This window comes from Mustela lutreola, chromosome 8, assembly GCF_030435805.1.
Source record: "Mustela lutreola isolate mMusLut2 chromosome 8, mMusLut2.pri, whole genome shotgun sequence".
Lineage (NCBI taxonomy): Eukaryota > Metazoa > Chordata > Mammalia > Carnivora > Mustelidae > Mustela > Mustela lutreola.
Genome location: NC_081297.1, coordinates 52,052,224 through 52,064,609, shown reverse-complemented (window position 1 = coordinate 52,064,609; position 12,386 = coordinate 52,052,224). Strand labels below are relative to the sequence as shown.

The following is a 12,386-nucleotide window of genomic DNA, read 5'->3' as shown; positions in this document are numbered from 1 at the left end:
AAAATGATCCAGAGACCGGTGGGAGAAGAGAAAGCTTCCACATACTTAACAAGTGGGAACTTGTATTGGGAATGAGAAATAGGTTATAGGAAAAGAGGAATTGAGTAATCAGAAAATGGAACAAGTGGTACAAATCACTCATCTTGAAATGTAGTGAAAGAAGGAAGGTAAGTACCCAGAAGAGGGTACTTGTTTGGAAAGGCAGGATTCCTAGAGAGGGAGAGAAACTGCTTTATATATAAATTTTTTGTTGTTATTTGAATGTATACCTCCTTTCCTAGGTATTTGTCACCTAAAGATAGGCGTCATAATAATGTTAGGAGGAAGTTCCTGTGTGCTGCCATTTACCAAATAAACTGCTTTTTTCTGGTTATTTTGGCTATCCAAATTCCAGATCCTTTTTGGAAAGGCTTGCACATCAGCACACTCCCTGTGACTTGAGGTTTCTCGTTTTAATATTCATTAAGATCCTGAGTCTTTATGCACACTCCTTTGAAATGCTGAAAATGCACATGGATTAAATAAATCTTTTCATCTAAACAGTGTACCAGTTTCCTATTGTGGAAAGATAATATATAATCTAGTACCTGTACCGTGTCTCCCAAGTTTTGTCAAACAGCATGGTCACAGTTGAGTTCAGTAACTAGTGTTAGATTTGATATTTAAAAACCATATCCAGATTTAATTGAAGTTAGGAAATTAAGACAGCATATTTCATGCATAAATGTAATTTAAGTTTACAGTTCTTATATAGATGCTTGATATGCACAGGTACTGACAAATATTATTGGATATTTTATTGTTGTTTTTCCCTGGTTTGATCCAAAAAGGATTTGAGCAATTTGCAGTAATACATATGAGTCAAGGTTAATGATATGAATAGATACAGAAATCCCTCAAATGTAAAAATAAACTTAGTCACTGTAAGGTGAAATGAAAGGAGAAGTTAGCTGGCAGGAGCAAGTAAGGGCTTTTGAAGTTATCAAAATTGATCTGCAAATGTATGGATTTGTTTTGGGTCCTAATTCAAATCAGCCGACTGGGGAGAAAAGATACTTTGAGACAGTTGGGGGGAAAAGTGAACATGAACAGAGTATTCAATTGGGACTGATAGTGGTATCAAAAAAGATCTGTTACCTGTTAGGGATATATATTGTAATTTTTTTGTTTGTTTCCATTTTTTTGTTTATAATTTGTTTTATTTAAATTCCAGTTATCATAAAGTACAATATTAGTTTCAGGAATAGAATTCAGAGATTAATCACTTACATATATAACACCCAGTGTTCATCACAACAAGTGCGCTGCTTAATACCCCATCCATTTAGCCCATCCCACCTTCCCTCCAGCAACTCTGTTTGTTCTCTATAGTTGTCTATTTTATGGTTTGCCTCTCTTTTTTCCCCTATGTTCATCTATTTTGTTTCTTAAAATCTACGTATGAGTGAAATCATGTGGTATTTGTCTTTCTCTGACTTATTTCACTTAGCATAAAACCCCCTAGCTGTAGCCACATCATTGCCAATCACAAGGTTTCATTTTTTATGGTGGAGTAATATTCCATTATATATATTTATATATATTTATATACATATATATAAATATATACAGGTGAATATAAATGTTTATATATATGTATATATAGAGAGAATATATATATACAGGCGAAATTTTAAATGTATAGGATTTCCTTTAAAATAGTCCAGCAAAAACATGGGGAGAGGGAGGTCAAGGAAATAAAGATAAAACGAAAGTGGCAGGATGTTAATAATTTTTGAAGCTGAGTGTCTGGTATTGGGTACATGAGGACTTGTGTAAGTTTGGAAATTTCTGTAATAGGTTGAAAATAAAAATGGGTGGGTGCCTGGGTGGCTCAGTGGTTGAGCCTCTGCCTTCAGCTCAGGTCATGATCTCAGTGTCCTGGGATGGAGCCCCGCATCGGGCTCTCTGCTCAGCGGGGAGCCTGCTTACCCCTTCTCCTCTGCCTGCCTCTCTGCCTACTTGTGATCTCTCTCTCTCTGTGTCAAATAAATAAATAAATAAATCTTAAAAAAAAAAAAAGAAAATGAAATTTTAAAAATGGGTTGCAAATTTGGTACTGGGATTCATAATGGCTGAAGAAAAGTAATTTTATTTTTAAAAATATTTGTTTATAAATAATACTAAAATTCATTTTGGTATAAATAATATTTTTGTGAAAAATAATCTTCACAACAAAAAAATGTACTGAGAAGAGTAGAATTGTTTTACATATTTGAAATTTCTTTAGTATCTGACTAAACAGAAGACAAATTCTCATATGGGCTTCTGCATTCAGTTTATTGTGATATATTGTTTGGATTGAAGTGCATAAATAAAGCTCAGTATCAGTTTCACAGATTCGTAGTTAGAACACAGGTATTTTCAGATAACTGACACCACATCAGAACTTGAGTAGCGGTGGTTTAATGATGAAAATTTAATTGCAGTGTGGAATCTGGAACCACGTCAATCAACTTTTAACACTATTATGTTAAAATCTATCATGTGTACTTGATGCAGTTGGAAAAATATTGATTCACTAAGTTATGCAGATATTCCAAATATTGACATATTTCATCAGATAGTATCTTCTTCATCACATAGTATTTTTTAATCATTTCTTAAAACATCACCAATCTTACAAGGAAAGTCTTTAAATAGTGGGAAGCTATCAAGCCTCACAGTGGCAAAGTCAGGTTTTCCAGAATTCTCTTTTTTGTTTGATCACTTGAATGTTATCATGGGCAACAAATACTTTCAATTTTTTTCCTTGAAGTTACAGTCTTCCTTCATTCATTTTGAGATGTCTGCCAGATAGCCTTTATGTGGAAGAGTGTGGAAGAGTGTGGAAGCTTGATTCAAATATTTACACAAGTGTTTTTCCTCATGACAATCATGTTACTTCAGTATAGAACGGATGTGCTTTATGCAAACTTTCCAGTTTGTCACGTAAAAAAAAAAAAAAAAAAGAAGTGTATTTAAGGGTTAGGATTTAATAAAAGTAATATTTTTTATCTTTTTAAGATGGATATTCTTAAGTGAAACTGTTTTCTTCACTGTAAGGAGACAGTGAAAAATACAGTGACTCTAGTATATAATTTGATGCTGCTGCTTTAACTCATGGTGAGGTATCAGCAGTTTTACCCATCATTGTTTTTGCACTATCATTGGAAATACCCAACCAGTGAAAAGGTCAACTAACACTTAAGTAGCACCTTTATATAGATGGGTACACCGAAAGAATCACAGGGCCTTCCAAGGGTCCACTGACTGTTCTTTGAGAACCACTTCCTAAACATCCAAGACATTTTACCCTTGCCTACCCTGTGGTCTTTGCCCCAGCTTTTATTAATTTTATTAATGTGGTCTCCTAAATGATCTGTCAGTCTCCTTTCTCTTTCTCAAGAATTACCTTTCTGGAGTACAAATCTGATTGTGTAGTTACCCTTTTAAACTCTTTCAACATGCCCAGTACAATGGAATAAGATCTACTAAGTTCTTTATAGAACATCAAAGTTCGTTTATTATCATGCCTACCTTCTTAATTTCTGTTCTTGTCACTACTTGTTTCCTACTCTTAAAGCCGAACTGAATTTATTGATAATTCCTGAACACATCTTCATTTCTACAGTCCCATACATTTGCGTATGCTGTTCCTTCCACCTGGAATACTCTCACTTCCAGTTTCCACCTATCCCTCCAACTCTGCACATCATTTTAAATCACCTCGTGTTATTACCCACAAAATTTTATATTTTAGTTTTAAAATTTCTATAGGACTTTAAACTGTTTTATATTTATTTTGCTTATGTGTTATTTTCTCCCATTAGATTTTGAGCTGTTTGATGTCAGGAACTGTGTCCTTGTATTCCTAGTATTTACGAAGGGCAAGGCATATAGTAGTCATTTAATAAATGTTTGAATATTTCAGTGAATTTCTTTTAACTTCTAACAGGAACTTCTAACACTGTTCTTGGATAGAGTTGCTAATGGATAGTAAAAAGGCCACAAATGGGCAAAGGGAAAAATATATATTATATATATATATATATTTATTTATATATAAATTTGACCATAATTAAAATTCAAGAGAACATGTCAGTTTATTTGTTTCTGAAAAGGTAAAGTGAATTAAATTGTAGGTAAATGGATCACGTTTTGAAAAATTAACCTCTTTAATTCATTATAACTCTTTTCTCTAATAAATATGGGGGTTTTTTCTTTGATAACAGCATTCTTAACATGCAGGCAAAAACGCCAGGATACTTATGTGTTTCTGTTACTATTTAAAAACTACTACCGTAAAATATTAAGATAACCTTTTAAATGTGTCCTCTACATTATTTTATATTAAAACTTGGTTAATTGTGTCTTATATTTTGATCTTAGTACGGTAAAATAATACCTTACAAGGTTTTCTGTCAGAAAGCCATCTAAATAGAGGTCTTAACTTCGTATAATCTACCTATATACAACCTATATCAACAACAAAAAACACTCCTTTAAAATAAAAAAATTTTACCAAGACTTCATAATGTATAAAATTTTCAAAAGTTAAATAAAAATTTTTATGTGTAAGAAATGTTATTGCCCACCATGTATTCTGCATTCTGCATAATGCATTGCGAGTATATAGATTAGGTGTAATCCAAATCACCTAAAATTTGTAAACTTCGCAGATTTTGTAGATCATACTTCCATGCCCATTGACCATTTCACTGTTCATTAGCACCTGATCAAAGGAAATAATTTTTAAAAACTAATCACTTTGGGCCTCACTAATTTAGAATTTGTAAGGAATGAGATGCTAGACTGACAGCTTTTTGTAGTCCATGGCCTGGATATTGCCTAATAAATTAAAATTGTTTACAAAATTATAAGGGAAATTAAATATTTAAGAGACCTGTTAAGTATTTTAAAGTAATCATTCCTGTGTAATGAGTTTGTTGATTATAAATCATGCCCTTAAAGCATATTGGTTGATTAAAAGCTGTTAGTAATTCAAATTTCTCTGAAAAGATTCTGAATTAGTGAGGTGTGTAATATAGAATCAGATGTATATCTTTTCAGTTTTTGTAGAAATAACTTTGGCCAAAAATTACTTCTCAAGATTATGTTTTGAAGTTCTTCTATGCTATTGTATCCCTGTTGCCTTACATTTTAAAGAACTGGTAAATCCTCGGATCTCTCTGTCAGTGTTGTATATAAGTAAAATGAAATGGTACCTACTGAGATACAAATTGGATTTCATTTACGTGCTTCCTTAAAAAATTGATATTTTAATTCTACCGATTTAAGGAAATTATTGTTGTAAAATATGGAAAATGGTTACCTGAATTCAGAAATGGGTATATTAGTACATTTATAGGAATAATAAATATCAAGTTGTATATTTAATTTGATAAATTTCTTTTGAAAATAATTCCCTTTTGTACCAATACATAAGGAGTAGAAAAACAAAGGAGATATAGTGATTTTGCTCATGAATCTGTTTTCCAGCATTCATTTACTACATACATTGTCATCTGTTTTTTTCTTTATTTCATAATTAATTTCAAAATTCAGCATTTTTTATCTAATTTAACATTTTCATATTTTTAAAGGTCCCCAGGTGCATCCAATTTTTCAGCTTTACCAAAGATCTCTCCTTCATCTCTATCAAATAATTATAACAACATCAACAACAGAAAGTAAGCACTGAATCTTAAAAACTCTTTGTTTAATTGATCGCCCTATTGTGGTTGCAAAAAATCTCTTGTATCTAAAACTTAGGATAAAAGTCTTAATGCATTCAAATTGAATTTTTTTTAAATTACTGATCAGTTCTTCTAGGAGTAATTTTACAAGAAAGCACTATTCTAAACTTCTTGATTTAATACATCTACTACAATAATCCACTAAAAGAGAATTAAAGTACTTTCAGAATTTTACTTTTTAAACACTAACTGTTGAAAATATATATAGAAGTCTGTTAGAACTCAATTTTTTAGTAAGAGTATAAATTTCAGATGTCATTTGAGAACTAGATATATAATCACCTACAATATGTAGTAATATTTTTTTTAAGTGTATATCAGTGATTCTCACCTGGAAAGCATACACAAATTTTTAGGTTTATCAAAAAGGCAGTCACTTTTTCTTTAAAAAGGTTAGAGAAACAGTTCCCTTGCCCCATCATGAATAATATTCAGAATCTCAGAATTTGTAAAAGTTACGTGAAAGTATATGCTATATTGCCATAGAAAAAGGTTAAAAATCACTTGGGCTTTACTGTAATGTCTGACATGGGTATATTACCTTGAAAATTGTCATGGTTTTTATTTTATAGAAAAGGATAAAAAGAAAGCTTTTGTTATTTGTAGTAAGCGAAGAACTTTAATCTAGAAACAATTACCCTTTTATTGTTTCTTGAATATATACATTACATTGTGGTTTATTTTTTGGGATAATTGTATGTAGTTTTCCTTTTTTTTTTTTTTTTTAATTTGCCCTACTTGTCCAGTTCATAAATGGCATCTGATTTCCCAAAGAGTAAATTTGAAAAGACTAAGGCTATTTGTGAAATAATTTTTAAAATAACATCATTAATTGAATTTATAGGTTTAATTAATTTTCCCTGAAAATTCATATCTGGAATGGGGAGAAGGCTTGACAAAATGATTTTAATGTACACCTAGATTATAAATACATAAGAATAACCAAAATAATTTTGGAAAGGAAAATGAGAAAGGATTAATCCTACTAAATATCACAGCCTCTGACAAAGATAATAAGAATTCAAACAGCATGGTAGTGACCCAAAAATATATCTACAGATCAGAGAAATAGAAAACATAGTCCAGAAACAGCCCCTTATACATAAAAGAATTCAATGTGATCCAAAAACATTGTAGACTAATGGAGAATGAGCAGATTATCCAGGAAATTTTGTTGGGAAATTGGATCACTATTGAGAATTTCTCTTTTTTTTTTTTTTTTTTTTTAAAAGATTATTTATTTATTTATTTATTTGAGAGAGAGACAGTGAGAGAGAACATGAGCGAGGAGAAGGTCAGAGAGAGAAGCAGACTCCCCGTGGAGCTGGGAGTCCGAAGCAGGACTCGATCCCGGGACTCCGGGATCATGACCTGAGTCGAAGGCAATTGTCCAACCAACTGAGCCACCCAGGTGTCCCAAGAATTTCTCTTTAAAACTTTATATTCAGTTGACCTTTTAATTGTTAGGCTTATAAAAATTAAAAAACAAATAAATGGAAAAAACACTTGCTACAAATGACAAAGGATAAATATTCCTAATATATCAAAGTTATAAAGATCAGTGAATAATTTTCTAAGATAAGTAGAAAAATGGGCAAATGATGCAGCTGGCAATAAAAGCAAGGTAATTAAAATATATAAACACTTTAAATACTCAGATTCACAACTAACTAGAGATATGCAAATTAAAACCATTAAAAATTCCATCTACTTCTCTCCACCTCAGTCTCACTGGGAAGAGTTAATGATATTTATTCTTGCAAGGATTTCATTTGAGTGATTGGAGTATTAGTCCAACTTTTCTAGAAAAGAATTTACCATATGTGTGTCAAGAAGATTTATTAATATATTAATTCCTTTTAGTAATTTATGAAAAGACATGTGTATCGTAATATAATAACATTACATTATAGTGTAATAGTGAAATATTGAAGACACTATGAATATGAATATGAATATTTAAAACTGCAATGTAGTGTGTTCTTTACTACTTAAAAATGTATGTTCACAGGCAAAAAAGTGAAAGGAAATACCCCTTTAATCTGGTTAATGTTTTATATGGTATCTTTTAATTAAATTAATCAAAAATAATTTTTTCATGGGAGTTAAAATACTTCTTGTGTTTCTACCAATTGCAGATGCTCCCACATTTACTATAAAAGAACTCAGTTCCAGGTTTAACATATATTTATAGTTATTGTTTGGAGAAATTTTTAACACCATAGACTGCATTGACCATAGACTGTAGTCATCGTGTTAGTATATGGGGTCTGGTACATTTTTGTTTTTGTCATTTCCCTCCCATAGTAAAAATATGATGGTATAATCAGATCCTAAAACCTCTGACTGCAGAAGATAACTGGGAGAGAAATTGGAGTATTAAGTTTGAGATATATTCTACTTCTATGGCTAGATTTTATTTTTAGCTGTTGATATTTGTTTATTTTAGGCACTAAAATAGTCCTTTCATTATAGGAAATTTTTATAGCAAATAGCTATTGAAGTACCACCATGCTTAAAAGTAAAGCTTTAACAATAAAGCTTACCTTTCTTAGTAAGGAATAAAATTTAAACATTTGTAAAATGGAAAGTTTTTTTAAATTTTAATTTGAATCAACATTTTAATTACTTTCAATGTGAATTAATCTGAATTTGAATTACTGTTTGGTTTAATATTATCATAAAAAATTATTTCACATAAAATTTATTTCTTTCCATTCAACTTGTAGAAATACATAGGAGTTTAAGACTGCCTATGGAAGTAGCATAATTTCTTTAATTAAATGTAAAATGGGTAGTGACCTTTTTTAGATTAAGTGCGTTTTTGAAACATCACATGTGACTCTGCAAGTACCAAAGTATATACTAAAATCAGTAGTTATTACTTACAAGTTTATGTGACATTATTTATAAATTCAAGACTTGAATTAAACTGATACATTACTAAGATAAAAAGTTTTCACTTCCAGAAATAAGGATATTGGTCATAAAGGTAACAAAGTATACTTAGAATTATTTCGTATAAATTTAATAAAGCTGTTATTAAAGACTAATGAAGAGTCAATTGTTTCCTAATGTAGTAGTTTTACCTCCTACTCTATACGGTTTTTGGTTTTGCCTCAATTATATTTTAAGTTCATTTTTAATGTGCGCCATTCCCTCTTTTTGTTCCCTGCATTTTTTTGTCTTGCTACATTTGCTTTCATATAACGCTGTCTTTGAAAAGTCTTTTTAATGTATGTATTGTCATAATTCTTGGCATTCCACATCAGAGCACATTTCTGTTTTTATGTTAATTCATTTAAAACTCTTTTATTTGAAATGGAAATGACTTCCTATAAGAGATTAAACTATGAAAAAGTACTTGATTTTGGAGACTGCCAGGGCTAGACAGCCATATGGCTCTTTGCAAGTTACTCACTGAAAGCATCATTCATTAACTGCAAAATGAGCATAATTATAGTTATGAGGATTAAATTATAGATTTATAATACAATGTCAAATATAAGTGCTAATTGAAAAGTCAATCTGAAATTTGTATAGAAAGATAGGGCTCAATTTTACCAAAAAATAAGTTACTTTTTTCAGTGTATCTTCATTTAGGGTGATAGATTTATAATACAGAATTAACATAGTATAATACTAAAATTCCCATTAAGATTACAGGCATACTTATTTATTTTTGCAAAACTGCTCTGCTGTAGAGGATAAGGACTAGCTTTTCACCTTTAGGAAAAAAGATAGTCACAGGTCTAGGTTTCCATGTATTTTGTTGGAAATGTTTTAAGAAATCCTGGTTTTGGTATTCTCCATGACTTACTTTAATATTTGATTTAGGAAGCACGTAACATGTGGGTTATAAGTAACCAGTCAATATAGTGTTAAAATATTTTAAATTTATGTTTTTATTATTGTCATTGAGCATCTAGACTGTCTCAGTCTTTGGGCCGTGCTTGTATTTACTCTGTCACTTAAACTGAAATGTAGATATCCTTTAAGATTCAAATTTTAGACAAAACAAAAAAAACTGCTTCTGCAATTGAGTTTTTGTTCATTTCTCAGTAAATTAAAATCCCTATCCCAGCAAATTCCATCCTGTTGCCACTAAGAAAGAGAAGAGCTTCCAGCATCCATTTGTATTACTTGTGGCTGTATGAATATATACTTAAGGAATAAGCGTGTAAATGTGGCTTTTTTAGTCTTTTCACTTGCCTCTGTGTGTGTGTGGCGTGGTGGGGAGAGGGGGTGTGGGGGCGTGAGCATGCATTTGAGCATACTTTCCCTGTGTACTCTGCTCAAAAAATTTTTTAAAAGATTTTATTTATTTATTTGACAGAGATCACAAGTAGGCAGAGAGGTAGGCGGGGTGGGGGAGGGGGAGAGAGAGAGAGAGAGAGGAAGAGGAGGAATCAGGCTCCCTCCTGAGCAGAGAGCCCAATATGGGGCTCAATCCCAGGACCTTGGGATCATTACCGGAGCTGAAGGCAGAGGCTTTAACCCACTGAGCCACGCAGGTGCCCCATCTCTGCTCAAATTTCATTTTAATTTTATATCTGGTATATGTGTGGGGTTTTTTAAATGTGGAGGATGTATAGAAAATGCAGGCCTTTCATTTTTGTATATAGAGACCTTGATTTTAAGCACTTCTTTTGGAAATTAAAAAAGAAAAAACAGGACTTAGCTTTTGTTACATATCCTCAAAGTTAGATTCAGGAGTCCAGTCATCAATCACTGAATGAACATATAGGTGTCTTATATTTTAGTAGTTACTGGGAATATAAAATATGAATCATAAGGCTAGTGATCTGCCAGAACAAAAGGTCCTTGAGTCTATTTTTTGTTTTATACTTTTCTTTTAGTTTAAAACAAGTAAATAGAATTACAAGTCTAAAAGTTCTAGAATAGAATTGATCAGGTTGCATTTCTTTGTGCCCTCCCTTTTTTTTTTTTTTTTTTTTTTTTAATTATCAGGATAATTTGCTTTTTGAGACTGGAAACTGTGGTCTTTTTATTTGTGTTATGGGTATGTTCTTAAATTATGTGAAAATATTAGGTTGGCCTTGTGTGTATAGTTTTGGGTTGAGGTGGTTTTGTTTTACCTGTGAAGCTTGTTGAAAGGGTAGGTGTGTGTGTGTTTACTAAAGGCTTTGTGGTAACTGGCAGTAATACAGTTCACTTAAACTGTTATAATAATAAAGTATTAGTATAGAAGCTACAGTATGAAAAATTTAAAATTATAAGTAAAAAATACTTCTAAAAAAAAATACCAGGAATAAATTGTACCTAATTGAGATTATCAGGGTTATTGATTCATCATGTTTATTTGTAACACTCTATTCTTTTATTTGAATTGTAATTTACTTTTAGTATGACCTTGATTCTCATTTCAGGTTTGCTCTCATGAATAAAAAAAGTGATGATTGAGAGTATGGCTTTGAGTTATATATAATGTGTCCATTGTAAATATTTTATAAGATAACCTATTAAAAATTAAGGGAGAATTCATCCTTTCCCACAAAATTATTGTTTTATTACATGTAGAAAGAAAGAGGGACAGTTTAACCTACTGAGTTTTCTTTGTCTTAAAATTACTCTTGATTCTCTAAGGTTGAAAATTATTTGCCTTTTTTTTATGATTAGTATTTATTATGCTGATAGTCCAAATTATCCTGAGGTTATATTCATCTAGGTTAAAAAAAAAAGAAAACCTAAATTATTCTAACAAACTAGGAAAAAAAAAAAATCAAATACTGGAATGTACTTGCTTAGAATCATTTCTGATCACCCCAGGCTTTTTTCTGCATTTGATTACTAGATTTTGCTGGTCTAGCATAGAGACTATAAATAGAATCTTCAATGCATCAGACCAGTGATGTCACAGAGGCCTTGGAAATCTCTGCTCTCACCTGTAGCTAAAGTACAACTCCTCCTGTTTCTACTGTTCTCATTCTATTACAGTAGCAGGATATAAAAGGGACATAAATGAGATGATTTATTGCTGCGGGTGGTGTTTAAAATCTGAATGTTTTAAATTTGATGGAGCAATGAAGAATGGAGCAAGCTGTGGAGCTGCTCCAGCTAATCAATGGTAGAAAGATATAATAGTGGTTTGTATTGGTTGGTGTGGCATATGTGTGCAGGGATTTTGTTGATTGAATGAGAAGTATCTTAATTAAAGGGGTTATTTTCATTAGGTTCATATCTTTAAAAGTACGAGATAATTTTTTAATAAAAAATTTAATGACTGACCACCTATCTCAAATTGGTTTGAAGTACTCTGTTCATATAACAATTTTTTAAATAATTGGCTGCATTATGAAAAATATTCTTTGTTTTCTTCTAGTGTGAAAAACTCAAATTATTGTCTCCCATCATATACTGCTTATAAGAACTATGATTATTCAGAACCTGGCAGAAACAATGAACAGCCAGGCCTCTGTGGCCTAAGTAACTTGGGAAATACGTGTTTCATGAACTCAGCTATTCAGGTAGGTCATTCCAAAGTGAAATTCACATGGAAATCAGCAATAAAAGAAGAGTAGAGTTTTATGTATCAGAACATGAGTATTATATGTTTTGAGAGTTTCTGTATTCATGGAAGATTTAAAC

The 12,386-nt window shown here is 31.3% G+C and overlaps 1 protein-coding gene across 8 annotated transcripts in view; it reads left to right on the top strand.

Annotated features, from left to right (window-relative positions):
* The window catches only part of USP15 (ubiquitin specific peptidase 15), a 118,623-nt gene that overhangs the window by 64,082 nt on the left and 42,155 nt on the right, over positions 1-12,386 (top strand). For 6 of the 8 annotated variants that reach the window (XR_009356628.1, XR_009356630.1, XM_059184758.1 and 3 more), the window contains 2 exons: positions 5,625-5,711; positions 12,121-12,265. Coding sequence is in view for 5 of the 8 variants with exons in the window: in XM_059184758.1 (XP_059040741.1) it covers positions 5,625-5,711; positions 12,121-12,265 (232 nt within the window). In the remaining 3 variants the exon portion in view is untranslated. Of the gene's footprint in view, positions 1-5,624; positions 5,712-12,120; positions 12,266-12,386 lie in introns of those variants that run through there. The other 2 variants (XM_059184759.1, XM_059184761.1) reach the window with 2 other exon arrangements.